General features: G+C 37.5%; 1 protein-coding gene across 2 annotated transcripts in view; it reads left to right on the top strand.

Moving 5' to 3' along the window:
* Positions 1-16,315, top strand: part of AATF (apoptosis antagonizing transcription factor) — a 104,793-nt gene that overhangs the window by 20,873 nt on the left and 67,605 nt on the right. For both annotated transcript variants that reach the window (XM_057535466.1, XM_057535467.1), the window contains exon 5: positions 15,546-15,660. In XM_057535466.1, the coding sequence (XP_057391449.1) occupies positions 15,546-15,660 (115 nt within the window). The remainder of the gene's footprint in view (positions 1-15,545; positions 15,661-16,315) is intronic.

The raw sequence follows: 16,315 nt of genomic DNA, 5'->3' as shown, positions 1-16,315 counted from the left end.
TTAGATATTTTCCCTAGAGAAATGAAAACATACGTCCACACAAAGACTTGTATGTGTGTGTTTATAGCAGCATTAATCATAATCACCAAAAACTGGAAACAGCTCAAATGTCCTTCAGTAGACAAACAGATAAATTGTGGTACATTACTCAGCAATAAAAAGGAGCAAAATATTGATAAACGCAGAATCACTGATGAATCTCAAAGGTATTATGCTAGTGAAAGACGCCAGTCTCAAAATGTTATACATATACTTTAACATTCCATTTATATGACATTTTGGAAAAAGTAAAACTAAAGGGACAGAGAATAGATCAGTGGCTGGCAGAGGTTAGGGGTGGGGGAAGGGTTTGACTACAAAGGGGCAGCCCTGCTTTCTTCTTTGTTTCCTGTAAGTTTCTATTTTCCTCTTCGGTAGCCTCATTTCCTTGGAGTGTTTTGGGCCTAAACTTTGTCCCCTGGATTGCCTCTGAACCCTTCCGCTTGGCTTGATTGTGAACATTTTGCTTAGATTGAGGGAGGGGTGTAAATAGTTGTGTGGTTATTCCCACATAACTCTGGGAATATTTCTTATGGTAATGGGTACATGATACAGTACTTCTAGGGATGGAGGAATGGGCTACATCAACCTGTAGTGTCATTTTTGCTTGAAAAATATATCTCTGGTACTAAAACCTTACCCAGAAGAGAATAATAGATTATGCAGAGCTTCTAGATTTTGATGTGGGTTAGAACTGAAAAATGAGATGTCTTTAAACTCCTTTTCCTTCTCTCTTTGATAAGTGATATAATGTGGTTTGGACACTCAGAGATTCCTGAGATTCCAGGTTCTGGTTGATGATTTACTGCAAAATTGCTTATAAATTGAAGTAGAAAATGTTTTGCAGACCTGGCAGCTTTCTGGCTTCACACCCATTTGTCACCCAGCATTTCCCTTTGTGTATAGAACAAGAATTAATTAGACTGCACTGCAGGAAAAGTTTATGGCTATAATTTATATAGGATGAATTTCTTTTTAAAGAGACAGCATTGTTTTGTTATACCTATATACATATAAGTGTGTATATATATAAAGTGAGTTTTTTTCCTTAAAGCAGTGTCTGTGAGCTTCTGGAGTGAACAGTCATTTTTCTTCTTAATGCTAGATGTTGGTGGAATAGATGCTTTTATGGTGATTGCTTTCTGATTAAACTGTTGAGGTTTTTGTTTCTTGTTTTTAAATTCATTGTGTACTAGTGAGCAGGCCTCAGTTTTAGGTTTGCATTTTACACATTGGTCAGACTTGTCTGGTTTCCAGAGCTTTGTATTCTTTTGGTCTCTTCAAAGATTTAGGATTGTGTCTTTTTTTTAGGGTCTTGCTCATTCAATTAATGTTTTCATAATCAATGCAAGTCAGAACTTGCAATTTGTTCCTGATTTGCACATTAAAGAGCTTCATTAATTAAGAATCTTGGTGTTTGGCATGTTCCTGCAGGATCTGTGCCTTATTTACATGGTAAGAGTGCAAGATGCAAGTTTCTCAGTTGTAGTGGCAATTGCAGTTAATCCTGCTTTTTCTTTCTTCTTCTTTTTTTTGGCTTGTGAATGACAATTAATTCACAACTCATTGAAACTACTTAGGGATACATTGTACCAAAGTAGGAACAAGGGATCCAAATGTAGGGGGCCACAGGAAGAGCAGAAAGTAAATCCTTTGTTTAAAGGGAAAAAAACCTCTGAAACACATAGAGAATTTATGTGTTTGATTTTTGTTGGTTGTTTCACTTGGCTAAATGTAGGAGGCATAATTCTGTTTACTCTGAATTTGCAGATTTTTTTTCCCTCTTGGTAATAATAGTTGTACTGATAAATGAGGTTGCCTTTCATAATCCGAATAACCCCAGACATTTAGAAGAACATACCCCTATGCTTATGTCAAGTATGCTGTTTCATAATATTCCTTTTTTGAGTTTCTTTCTCATGAAATCACTTTCCAAAGTGTTTGGGTTCTGTTACCATTTCTTTTGGATGCCTTGGTCAAAGCCGGAGGTGGTCTCCATCTTGATATGTTAGATGGTATAAAAGCAGTTGGAAATGTGAAATCAGATCACTGGTTTAGCAGGTTCCTGCTTTCCAGTTTCAACCATGGCTAATGCTTACCTACTCATAATGTATTTTCCCAACAGTAGCTAGTCCATCTTTAAAAATACCATGAGAAGCTGCAAAGCATTTTTCGAAAGAGTGGAGACGTTTTTTCCCCTGATATTTATGAAACTTGCTAGGGCTTTTATGGGACTTAATTTAATTTGTCCTTATACTCTTCCATTACAATATATATGTAAAATCTTTACATATATCTTTATATATAAAGGTATGTATAAAATCTTCACTGTAAAAAAAAATACATAAACAGTAGAGATGTATGTAAAAGAAAAAGTGAAAGTTCTTCCACTTTCCCAAATCCCCATACCTCCTTCTCATAGAAAACAATGGAGGTGTATTCTTCCAGATATTTTAATATATTTAATATATATTTTCTTCCACTGTATATATTTTTCCATTAAGCTTTAATGGAAGTTTGACAAGGAGAGGAGATTGGGAGGTGTGGGGAAAAAAAGCAAAGGCTATTATTATATTAGTTATCAATTATCTTAGGGAAAGTCAGTATGTCATGATACCTTTAAGACATAATTCTCTCTTGATTATTATAATTATTATATTTATTACCTGTCCCCAAATAAGTTTGCCCATATTACTTGCTTTGAAAGTTTGTTATGCTTGGACTACACTTGACTTTCGTTTGAGTTCTTCGGTCATTTTTCATTTGCTCTCATGTAGTATTGATTGTTTCGCTTAGTGTTTAGTCTCAAATCTCCCAGATTCTATTTTTCTTGAGGCAGTTGAATAAATTTGCTTCTCGATAAGTCCAAAATGCTACTATTTTGAGAAGAGTTTTTACTAGCTATTCATACGGTTTCATGCAAGGAAAATTTTTATAGGTAGAGGGGCTGTTCAGATAATCTTAAAGATTCTTTCATCCTTAAGATGGCGCATAATCTATGCTACGTGAATGTCAGCAGTGGTGGGGCTTTGGAAGAGGGCAGAGACAAACGTGCTAACTCGAGTGATTAGAAAGCATTTCCCGTGTCCTCAGTAAGGCTCATGCGGTAGAAGGACATGAGGGAAAAGAAATCAGAAGTGACCTTTTGAGAATCGGGATGGTTAATTTACTTCTATCTTGGTATTTTATTGAGCAAGTACAATGCAGGATGCCACTATCCTCTAAAAATAACAAAAATAGCTCCCATTTGTTAGTTGGCACTACTCCCCATGCACTGTATTAAGTTTTTACGAATGTCTCATTTAGTTCTCATGGCAGCCTGTGAAATAGGGGCTGGCTGATAACTATGTTGTACAGAAGAGGACATCAAGTCTTAGGCTAAGTAACCTGGTTAAGGCCACACAGTTAGAGGCAAGGCCAGTATGACGTCTGCTTTGCTTCAGAACCACTGCTCTAGGCCATCACTATGCACATAGTCTGAACTACTCTAATCTGTGTTTTTTTTTTTTTTTTTAATCTTCTCTTTAAAGAAAGTATGAGGGAATAAAGAAATGGAATAAATGCCAAAGCTTAAAGGAATGAAGGCAGGAGAGATATGGAGATGAATTTGTTGTAAAACAGAAGACTTAGAGTGTGAGTCGTAAATGTATCCTTCAGTTTTTCTAAAGATCATTCCTGCGTACTGCTTTTTCAATAAGAGAGCTAGAAGGGTCCTTGGGGGATCAGATGATCTAGTCCCTCCCCTATAGGCAGGCAAGACTTTTTTTAAGTGATAAAGAAAAAGATAAAAATGTGTTTTTCTTATTAGAAATGTGCTACATATTCATTATATAAAATTTAGAAAATGGCCAAGGGAAAGTAAGGAAATAATCTTCCTCAATCTCAGCAGCTGGAGTTATGTATTTTTAATATTTTGGTATATGGTATAAATATTTTCTGGTTTCCTCTCCCCCTGTGGGTGTGTAGTTAGAACAAAAATGGAACCATATTCTATATTCTGTTTTGCAATCTGCTTTTTTCTACTTAACAGAGATCATGAATATTTTTCCATGTCATTAAATATTGTTCTACAGCATTATTTTTAATGGCAGCAGAGACTTTCCATCATATGGGTAGTTTAACTAGTTCTTTATTGTTGGACATTTGGATTGTTTCCAGTTTTTCATTTTTATAAATAATGCAATAAACATTATTGTTAGTAAATCTTTACTCACATCTGTGATTATTTTGTTTCATAAAATAAATTTCTAGGTGTGGAATTAGTACGTGTTCTAAGGATATACACAATTTTAAGGCATTTGATCTGTATGGCCAATTCGCCCTCCAGAAAAGCTGGATCAGTTTACATTCTCATCTTCTTTATATGAATGTCAGTCTCCCTTATCCTTGTCAACCCTGGATATTATAATTTTGTTTCATCTTTGTCACTTTGGTAGGTGGAAAATGGTTTCTGCTTCTTTTAATTTGCATTTTTTAAAAATTTACGTTTCCCAGTGTTTAACGAGGGTAAGCATTTTTTCCTTACATTTATTGGTCTTTTGTATTTCTTTTGTGAGTCATACAGGGAAAATTTTAAATTAGTTCTAGGGACGGGTGATCTCCTTTTCAATCAAATGTATGGCCACTTCTAATTTCTCCTGCTTTTATTTTAATCTGTCTTTTTGTTTGATTATTCTGTTGACAGGAAGAGTTATATCTACCTCAGAAGACCTCTCTGTATTCTTGAATATATTTATTTAATCTTAATCAGCTTTTTAAAAAAATTATTAAAGTGAAGTTTGTAGTAAAAAAAAATTCTTTTTCAAACAGTACTAATTATCCCCCTCCCCCTGACCTAATCCTGAAATACGTAACATGGGTTGTGAAAGTCCTCTTTTTCCTTTCTATTAATAGTGCTCTTCAGAGGGAACTCTCTCTAGCAGTTTGGTGTATATTCTTCTAGGTATTTATGTCAATTGAACCTTTTTTTAAACCATAAATGCGATCATAAGGATACGTTGAACTAGAACCATCTTCCCATGTTAATAAATGTCTTAACTGTTCTTTCTTTAAAAAAAATACTATGCTATCTTTGTTTTCATTTTCTTTTTCCTGAAGTATTTTAAAGCACTCATCATCATGTCATTTTGCCTCTAAATACTTCTATCAATAGCTCTAAAAAGTAAGACTGTTTCCTGTGTAACCCTGTCATCTCCCCTAACCAAATCACTACTTCCTAACAGTCCTAAGTAATATGTCCACTCCATACTCAGATTACTTCAGTTATCCCCCAAAGTATTTATGGTTTAGTGTATTCAAACCAAATTCTGTTTATACTTACCCTTTTCAACAGCTGCCCAGAAAGTTATCTGGCTAAATACCCTATAAATGGGCACTTAAGATGTTTGCTGTTTTTACCTATTATAAATAATGCTAAAAAATAATGTTTTTGTACCCACCTCTTTGCTTTCTTATCTGATTATTTCTCTAGAATTAATTTCTAGAAGTGGAATAGTAGGGTCAGGAGGTATGCGTGTGTAAAACTTTGATACATTTTGCCAGATTGCTTTCTGCATCCGTTGTGCTAATTAACTCTTATCAGTTGTGTATGGAGAGTGCCCCTTCACATTCTTGCCAGCATCAAGCACTATCAGAAAAGTATCACATTGTTTTAATTTTTTTTTTTTAAGTAAAGCTAAGCATCTTTTTTTGGATGTATTTGGCCATTTGAATTTTGGAGACTATTAATCCATTTCTTAACATTTTCTTTTTCGGGTTAAGCAAATATTCTTTTGTCTTACCGGACCTGCCTTCCATCCGTATGATTTGGGCTTTCTTTAGTTTCTCCACTTTGTTTTTTCAAGTGTGAGGACCAAATTTAGATATAGCATTTTAACAGAAACTCACTACTGTTTTTTGTTTGTTTGTTTTTTAAATTTATTTATTTGGCTGCTCTGGGTCTTAGTTGCAGCATGCGGGATCTAGTTCCCTGACCGGGGACCGAACCCGGACCCCCTGCATTGGGAGTGTGGAGTCTTAACCACTGGACCACCAGGGAAGTCCCCTCACTAGTGTTTTTTTATTGTGTCATGGTATTGAGAAGGGCAATTTTGTCATTTTTTTGGAATTGAAAATTTCATTTAGTTTTCCAGGTAGTTTTGATACGTATCCCATAAGGGTACATTGATCTAGAAAATGAAAAACATGCAGTTTTTTTTTTTTAAAGCTTGTAGTAGTGTTTCATTTTCTTCATCTGTGTAATGGTGATATAATAATAGTATGTACCTGAAAGGATTGTTGTGAGGATTTAAATGAGTTAATACGTGAAAAGTGCTCAGGCTAGTGTCTGGTACTTAGTAGGTCCTTGATAAGTATTAGCTATTAATCTTAATAGTGGTAATAGTTTTTTTCTTAGGCTATAGCTCTGTGGCCACAGTATTTGTTTCCCACTTCTTAAAAGGGTTATATAAATAAATACTGGTACTATACTTATAGTTAGTTCTTTGGAGATTTGAAATGCACACACAAAAAGCACATGCCAGGAAGAATATTAGGATGTCATTTTTATTCAGTTTTTCATTCAACAACGTGGAGTCTGCCGTTTGCCAACACCCGGTATACCAAGGTGAGCGGTTCAGTCCCTGCCTCAGGATGCTCACAGCAAGGTGTGGAGATAGGTAAACCACTTTTAAAGCATCATTTAAATGTTTTTACATGAAAGCAGCGTCTCCACGTGTTTCATTTTTGGGTTGATGAATAAGCAGTGCTTACCTTCACTAATATTAAAAGGAACGCAAATAAAATAATCTTTTATTTTCTGAGCCTCAGTTTATCCAAGTGGCGATAATGACTGTTTTCATGAGAATGCATTGTAACATGCCTAACAAAAATTGTTAATTATTTTCATGTTTGTAAGTTCTTAAATCTGATACAGTGGTTTTGAGACTCTTAGGAGTAGCCTATACATCTTATAGTTGGCGTGTTCAAACAAGGAAAAAGTTAAGTTTGATTACCTTGCTTCCGTGTTAACAAAAGGTCAGTTTGTTGAGGATACACAGTTATGGAAGGTAGCAAATAGGGAGTCCACATTTTGTTTGCTTGTCAGCATTTAGATTTGGAAATGATAGTGTAGTTAGATGTTCTGTCATGTGACTTGGGCATCAGTTCTCTGGAACTGAAATATTTGTAGAGTACTTTTTATGGCCCAAGTGATGTGTTGGCTGCTAGAGTGGCAGGACAAGGTTTGTGTCTCAAGCAGCTTACAACGTGCACAGTACAATATGTGTTGTAGCAATGCTGCGAAGGATACTGAGAGAGGAAGGATTAACTGCATGGGAGCCCCCATTTCTAGACCCATACTGTATAGAGAATTTGGGCCCTTGGTTCGAGACAGTTCACAACCTGTTTATTTAAAGGCTTTTTAATATGAAAGGATCAGACTATTTTATATGAAACAGAAGGTTACTTGGATTGTGGTTTTAATTTTATTTTTAACAAGTTCCCTTACTTCAGAGTTTAAACTTTAATAGTATTTTAAATTGTAAGAGTAATATGTGCTTATAAAATATTCAAACAGTTCAAAAGTGTATCAAATAAAAATGAAAGTATCCCCACTCTCCCAGGGTAACTCCTATATTAGACAGTTTAAGCAATTACTTGTAAATAAACTTGGATTTTAAGTACCTCATGCTCTGAGCATTTACCCTTTCTGTTTAAAGGGGAAAAATAAATTTCCCTTTTCAGGTAAGTACTCTGAAACAATGGAGGTTGTCTAGGAACTGTGAAATGGAAAGTAGCTAGTGGGTTTCGGGAAGTACATTGATCAGTTAGATTGCTGTGTCCTGTAGGGCTTTTTAAGGATTTATTGACACACTTCATCAAGGTATTTGAGAGAGTATTCAGGGAAACCTAAGATATTCTGCACTTTTTTTCCCTTCCTTACACATTCATACCTGGTCAGAAATTACAGCTTGAGTGGGACGTCCCTCCACAGAACTCAAATGCACACTATCTATCATGTTACTTAGTGCGACAGTAATGTAAAATGGGAAGGATTTTTCCTTTTGGTTTCTTTCTGTGAGGGGGCTCACCCAACATATTTTATCCTATGTCTCTTCATCTCTCCCTTATTTCAACTTCCACTTACTCCCCAATTCCCTACATCATTCTCTTAAGAGAAAAAATAAGTTTTGTCCACCGAGTCTTCTTTCTTACTTGATTTAATATGTCTTGGGCTGAATGTTTCTCACAAAAATACTTTGCATTCAGAATTAGCCCATCAAATCGTTTCCTCCATAGCCCCCTGCATGCCTTCCGCCATGGGGCTCCCTGAGGTCGCAAAACCCAAGTCTGCTTTTGGCTTAGTTGTCATGATTTTAGAGTATAAGTCCCCACGCTCTGCTTTGGAAAAGTTATCCTGGTGGTGATTTTGTACCATTAAAAAAAAAATCCTACTTTTGGTTCACACAACCAACCAACACAGTGGGACAGAACTTCTTCTACTGTTCCAGTCGAAACGTGGTCCTCCTAAGAGCACATCCGTTTCTCTAAATCGGGGGATATATATGTGCCCACACCTGTGTATGCGTATACCTACATGGATATATAAAAATTCTAGTTGCACCCACCCTGGAAATGATAGCGACTCATCCACACAGTGGGTGTTAAGGAATTTGTAACCTGCAGTGCTCTTCCTTACTGGTAACGCCATTCTACTTGGGGAATATAGAACAAGCCCAAACAGTAATACTGACAGAATTCGGAATTATGATACAGTGCAGCCTTCACGTAATTCTTTGTTGAAGAAGTTAGGGCCTAAATGTTAAGGCTTATTGTTATTCCGAGTTGATAATCTCTGCCTTGCTTTAATAATTTTTCCTCATGCCTGGGTAGCCCGCGAGTTGCACAATAATCACTCACACAGCTTTGTAATCAATGCCCAAAGTAATAGGATTCCTCTGGCCACCGGCAATTAATAAATTTGTGTCTTTTTTAAAACACTAGCAAGTCGGGCCTGAAATACGACTGACTGGCTCTCCTCATTTGCATATTTATTGCAGTGGAAAAATTCTTACCAGATGATTGATGCTGAGCCTGCCTCTTGAATTCCAAGCAGCACATTATTATGAAATGAAAAATGCAGGCCATACAGTTGATTAAAGTTGAAGACAGTGGAATCGGTGTTTTTTAAGATTGTGGGAGAATTAAAGGCATATTTTAATGGATGTTGACAAGAAGTGAACTAACAAAAGCAAAGCAAAGGATTTGCTTGAAAAGATTTAATCAAACGTCTTTCTTGGGGGATTAATTGCCGGGGATGACTACTGCAAGTGGCAGGCTTGTATGGATTTGAATGAAAAGTATTGTTCTCAGGCCAGTATATCGTGTGTCCTTTTGACCTATAGTTTAGCTGCAGTCCTAGAGTTACTTTGGAAGGAGGGAAAAAAAAAAGTGCTGTTGCGATCTGTATATTCTACCTCAATGTATATATCTGGGGTAATAGGAATGTGGGAGTTTATATTACTTGCACATAAATAATTGTATGTTTGCATATTTACTTTAAAAATAATTGTGTGGATATTTAAAAACTGATAAGGTGAGCTTTATTTTACTTTATACATTTGCTCTTCCTGTTGCCCTCCATCCCCTTGCCAGAAGTTTTACTTATTGGTTTATAATCTAATTAATGAACTGTGTGCCCATGTCCAAACTTATTCTCTGCCTACAGTTTTGTTTACGTCGAGCAGCCTAGATGAATCAGGGGAAAAAATAAAGCTGTTAAGTGAAAATGGTTTTTAGATCGGTGACATTTTATATATAGAATGCTTGCATATGGGTAGCATGTAAATGAATACTTAATATAGGAATGTGTGAATACTAGTTCAGTCCTAGTGCTGTAGAGCAGAACAGGCAGAGCTAGAGATTTTCACCATGTGAAAGACGCTGATTTTGTGATAGTAATATACTTTCTCTTTCTACAGCATTAAAAAATTTGCAGAATACCTTAATATATAAAAGCATTTGTTATTTTTCACCTTAATTCTGCAAGATAAGCAGGCAAAGGCTTATCTACATTTTATAGATGAGACCATTGGGACTTGAAGAGATTAAATTGGTCCACTCAGTGGAAAATGACTAGTGATAGTGTCAGTTAGGATACAGGGCTCCTGACCCTTAGTAAAGTACTCTTTCTTTTTATTCTCTACTTGGGAAATTATTCCTAAAGCCAGTGCCCAGATGCTTGGGTTGAATCTTGGTAATAAGGTGAGGCACATGTCCTTCTTAATCTCCTCTTAAGGGAAAAGCCTCTGGAAATGGACCATGTAAGACAAAATAAACATATATGTCCTTGACAGTCGCCATTTGTTTTGTGGCCAGGTGCCCTAACTTCTTCAACAAAGAATTACGTGAAGGCTCCACTGTATCATAATTCCGAATTCTGTCAGTATTACTGTTTGGGCTTGTTCTTTTGAACAAGGAGAAAGTATATGCAGCTTTTCTTAACTTTTAACTCAGATGCTAATTGGGAGAAAAACTAGAGGTGAACTAGAAACTGTTGATTCCATTCCCTTTCTCATTCATAGGGTTGAACAAGTAGAATTCAGCCCTATATGAATGCTAAAGAGAGTTGCTTGTTTTGGTTTGGTTTTTGGCTGGGAAGAATTCACTATTGGATTTGAGCCTCTAGGGGAGAGTCTTTCCTCACCCTCGTCAGCTGTGGCTTCCAGGAGGCCTACAGCGACCAGCAGAGGATTGCTCATCGTCTCTTCAGGTTTTACATAAAATTTTACTAGAAGGAAATGTGGCCCTAATACCACAAAGAAACGAGAATTGGGCTCTGGCTTCTAAATCTCTTCGCAGGAGGTTGTCCATGTGTTGGCCACTGGTGACTTGACTTTGATAAGCATTTTTTTTTTTTTTTTGGTGGTTAGAAGCACAGAATTGCAGATTTCATCTCTGGTAGGTCTCTTGACACTTTGATGCATGGTGGTGCTATCCCTGAATGGAGCTTAAATACTTTAGGGCTACTTTCTGACTGGGTGAAGGGGTGTATAAAATGAGAACATATGAGAGAGTATTAACAGAAAGGCACACTTTGATTTACTGATATTGGCTCTCTGCTTTCTTGTTGGATTGATATGCTGTCTAATATATCTGCGATGGATTTTTTAAAACTGACTTGAACAAAAAAAAAAGGGCTTGTGTAGCTACTTCAAAGTGGCCCTTAAAAGTAGTAGTCTTTTTGTTGGACGTTTTCACAATTCTTAGTTATGTTACATGTGAGAGTCAAATTATGACTTGATTGTTGGGGGCAAGCAGCTATAAACATTATGAACTGCTTTGCAGCTTCTTCCCTGCGTGGTTCTTGATCTCATATTTTAGATCATGGACACATGGTACCTAGAGGAAGTAAGGGACAGGCACTTGATTTTCCTGTTCTTATAATTTTTTATTGTGGTAAAAAGACACATAACATGAAATTTACCATCCTGTTTTAAGTGTACAGTTCAGTAGTACTAAATATATTCACATTGTTGTGCAGCCAGTCTCCAGAACTTTTTGATTTTGCAGAACTAAAACTCTATACCCATTAAACAACAACTCTCCATTTCCCTCTCCCCCCAGCCCCTGGCAAGCACCGTTTCTGTTTCTACGAATTGGACTACTCTAGGTACCTCATATAAGTGGGATGATACAGTATTTGTCCTTCTGTGACTGGCTTATTTCACTTAGCATAATGTCCTCAAGGTTCATCCATGTGGTAACATGTGTCAGAATTCCTCTCCTTTTTAAGGCTGAGTAATATTCCATTGTTCTTTTGGACTAGGCTCCAGGTTGAAGGAATGTAGACGATTTTTTTCTGTAGAGAGATAGACTGGGATGGTAGAATTATTACAACTTTGGTCTTAGGATTTTTTAAGGTGTTTTTAAAAAGTGTGGTAAAATAGATATGACATAAAATTTACCATTTTTAACCATTTTAAAGTGTACAGTTCAGTAGCCGGTACATTTGCATTGTTATGCAACCAGCCATTACCACTGTCCATTTCAAAACCTTTTTCATCATCCCAAATTGAAACTCTGTGTCCATTAAACAATAAGTCCCCACTCCCACCTCTCCCCAGCCCTTGGTAACCACCCTTCTATTTTCTGTTTGACCATTTTTTTTAGATACTTCATATAAGTGTAATCACACAATATCTGTCCTTTTGCAACTGACTTATTTCACATAGCCTAATATTTTCAAGGTTTAGTCTTGGGAATTTTGAAGACTACTTTGCAAATGCAAAATTGATTTGTAGTTTCACTTTGGAGAACATGGGCTCTCTTAAGATGTAGCTCTTTCTAGAAAAGGAGGTAAAAACAATGGTTCATATTTGCACAGAATTTGGATGAGAGGAGATTTCTGCATTTTCATGGGCTTCCTTCCAAGTATTAGTGTCTCTTCTATTTTCTTAAGGTTCTGGCTGTAACATAACTTTCAGAACCTTACCTATATGGAATCTCTGTTTATAATTTTCAGCTCTTTTCATAGATGATCATTTGTGGTAACCTAATATTTGTAGTTATTTGTATTCTCTGCTTTCCTCATTACTTTAATTTTGCATTATCCTAGTTACACACTTAGCACATTTGAAGTAATTCTTGTCTTTAAAATTATTATATCTTTATTCTTTTTACTCTTCTTGCCTACTTCTCATCTTGTTTATACCTAATCCATTTCCCCAAAACTGTCCGAAGATTAATTCTGTGTTACTTTTTTCTTCTTCATGAGAGTAACTTTTTATATTTGGTGGAAAGGTTTTTTTGTTTGTTTGTTTTGTTAAGATTCAGAGTAACAGGTTGAGGACCTGGGTTTAGAACACAAGGCATTTTGGATTTTTTTCAGGTAATATTTAGGTATTGCAGGTCCCCCCAAGTGGTGTGGATATGTACTGATTATAAAAGGATTAGAAAGTGGAATTCAGAAAAGGTGTGATCAAGGGTCTTCTGTTACATTAAACAAGCAAGTTGTATTTATATAGTCTTTTTTTTTGGATACAAGAACAATATTTTGTTTTATTATTTTTATTAATTAATTTATTTTTTTTGGCTGCATCGGGTCTTTTTTTTTTTTTTTTTTGGCTGTGTTGGGTCTTCGTTGCTGCGTGCGGGCTTCTCATTGTGGTGGCTTCTCTTGTTGCGGAGCACGGGCTCTAGGCGCGTAGGCTTCAGTAGTTGTGGCATGCGGGCTCAGTAGTTGTGGCTTGCAGTCTCTAGAGTGCAGGCTCAGTAGTTATGGTGCATGGGCTTAGTTGCTCCACGGCATGTGTGATCTTCCCAGACCAGGGATTGAACCCATGTCCCCTGCATTGGCAGGCAGATTCTTAACTGCTGCACCACCAGGGAAGTCCCTGCGACAGGTCTTAGTTGTGGCATGCGGGATCTTGGTTGCGGCATGCGGGATCTTTCATTGTGGCTCACGGACTTCTCTAGTTACAGCGCTCAGGCTTCTCTCTAGTTGTGGCGTGTGGGCTCCAGGGTGTGCGGGCTTGGTAGTTGCGGCGTGGAGGCTTACTTGCCCCGAGGCATGTGGGATCTTAGTTCCCTGACCAGGGATTGAACCCAAGTCCACTGCATTGGAAGGCGGATTCTTAATCACTGGACCACCAGGGAAGTCCCTATATAGTCTTATATGGAGATTATTGGAGGAATGCAAAGTAGCTGTTGGGTCATTGAGTTCCTTCTGACCAGTCTGAGGAGGCTTTCTCAGGTAAGCTCCTAGCCAAATGTTGAAATGGAATGCTGCAGCGTGATCTGTTTGGAGAACTTGTCTGAGTCATGTGTTGGTGTCCCATTGATGAAATAGGTTGAGATGTAAAATAGTGAGAAAGCTACTCATGCTGGGCAAGGTAGAAGCAGAAGAGATAGAATCAAATTCGTAAACATCACTTAAACTGAAGTTCGTGTGGGCTGAAGTTAGTCTGGAATATAAAATAAAAATGAACGTAGGGATTGCTAAATGAGAGTAAGGATACTTGTGAGAAGGTTACAGTTACTAAAGGAAAGCGGGAAGGAGTGATCGAAGCATAGCCAGAGACAGATGGACAACGGTTAGTGACAGGAAGTATGGAAACCACAGGATTTAGCAACTGACTGAATATATCGAATAAGGGCACCAAAATGTCAGTGATCTCCTGTGAAAACACATTAAACAGAGGTGAGAGAATCAGACGAAGGAGAAGTATTAGGTTGGAAGAACGAAGTCTTGTTTCTGACGTGGTGTGTTTGAGGGAGTGATCGAGCATCCATGTGAAGATTTTCTTGGCAGTTGCTGGAAATGTGAAAGTTTGATTATAAAGAGAGATGTCTGAGTGCTGTCAAAACTTAACTAGTAGTTATCAATGTCTATTTAGCCCCTTTAGTAGGATTTTGCTGATAAAGAAGGTAAGAGTTTGGTTCTCAGAGGGCCAGATTTTATTCTGAAAGTTCTTGGTCATAGACTTTAAACTTAATCCTGACCAGTTTTATTACACGTGCCTCCTTTTGGTTGTGAGGAGAATGAGGTGAGAACATATTCTTGGTGTGCAAATTTTTAATACACAGTTCAGTACAGTGGAACCTCCATATCCTTGGGTTCCGCATCCACGGATTCAACCAATTTTGGATCAAAAATATTTGGAAAGAAAAAATGTCAGAAGGTTCCAAAAAGCAAAACTTGAATTTGCAGCACTCTAGCAACTATTTACATAGTATTCACAATGATTTTTATAGCGTTTACATTGTACTAGTTGTAAGTAATCTAGAGATGATTTAAAGTATGTGGGAGGATGCGTGTAGGTTACATGCAAATACTAGGCCCTTTCATATAGGGAACTTGAGCATCCATGGGTTTCGTTATCCTGGGGGAGAGCTCCTAGAACCAATCCCCTGTGGATACCGAGGGATGACTGTACTGCAAACAGTAAGTCATTAACTTGGGTTCCTATTCGTGAACTGGAACCTTCCTTAAGGGTATGTGTTGGGAGATTGAATGAATGAGGTGGTAGCTCACACCAGAGGCAAAGGAGATCTCCTGGGGGAGGGTGGTGGTGGTGGTAGGGACCCCAGGACTAAGCTGTGCTCTTTAGAAGAGAAGGAATTGCTTAAGGAGTTGATCAGTAAAGGGATAATCCAAGAGGTCAATGGGTAACCTGTGGAAAAATATCTGAGAAAGAAGCACCAAAGGAAAAAAATGATTGGTTATGATGACAGGCAAGGAAGGAGTTTGTCAAACTTACTAAATTTAAGAGCTCACAGTTTACTGCAGACGCTCTTCTAAGTACCTTACACATTGTTACCTTGCTTGTTCCTCACAACGACCCTATGAGGTAAGCACTGTTATTATTTCCTTTCAGGAATTCTGTATTTCAGAGAGTTCTCAGTCCCGGCGTACCCTGTGCCCACCCCCTCAGCCAGTACTGCTCAGGAGTCCAGTGTCATAAGCATCACCTACTTTGGAGAACTGTAGATAATTAACTGTTCCTTCTCTCTGCTTTATTTCCCAGGTCACAAGGCACTTAAAGCATTGTTGAGATCATTGGTAGATCTTCAGGAAGAGTTGCTTTTCCAGTATCCAGACACTAGATCTCTAGTAGATGGAACAAAGCCCAAAGCAGAAAGGTAAGGAGGGAATGGAACTATGGAATTGCTTATTTTCTTTTCATCTGAATGGTTTCCCATTATTTATGAAAAAGAAAGTCAGGTCCTTTCCAGGCAGATATCGGACTTAATGTTAGTAAAATAGAAGGAGCCTCTTACATTTAATTGGTGGCCAGGATGACACGTAAATTGGGAATTAGGTTTTGGATTTTTATGCATAGTTGTGCCTAAGCTTCTTTGTAAGCTTCTGCAAAAATCTTGCCTTCTTTTTAGGTCTAGTGAGATTATAGGTGAAAGCACATTTTTAACATGAACGCTTAATTAATGTTTATGAAGCACTTTGTTGCCCATACATGAAATTGCCGGTCACAACTGTCGACTTTTCAGTGAAGGAAGAAGCAGTTATTGCGAAGGGTGGAAAAATTTCAGGAAATAGCAGAAAGAACCATTTTTTCCCTTCCTGAAATTATCACAGTTGATGAAGGTTCTCCTCCACCTCCCCCCTTTGTTTGAGCCTGCCGCGTAGGGCACCTGCCTGCTGTTTTCCGTTGGGCTTCCCCTCTGCTCCATCCCTTTCTACTGAATTAGTTGGAATGGCAAAGGAGAGGAGCTCGCATTCAATTCAGTAAGCACTTCCTGCGCGCTGGGGTCGGTGGTCCAGGCAGTGTAGCTGGCT

This window comes from Balaenoptera acutorostrata, chromosome 20 (genome assembly GCF_949987535.1).
Source record: "Balaenoptera acutorostrata chromosome 20, mBalAcu1.1, whole genome shotgun sequence".
In the NCBI taxonomy this organism is placed as follows: domain Eukaryota; kingdom Metazoa; phylum Chordata; class Mammalia; order Artiodactyla; family Balaenopteridae; genus Balaenoptera; species Balaenoptera acutorostrata.
The sequence above is the reverse complement of the archived record's forward strand: the minus strand, read 5'-3'. Positions and strand labels throughout refer to the sequence as shown.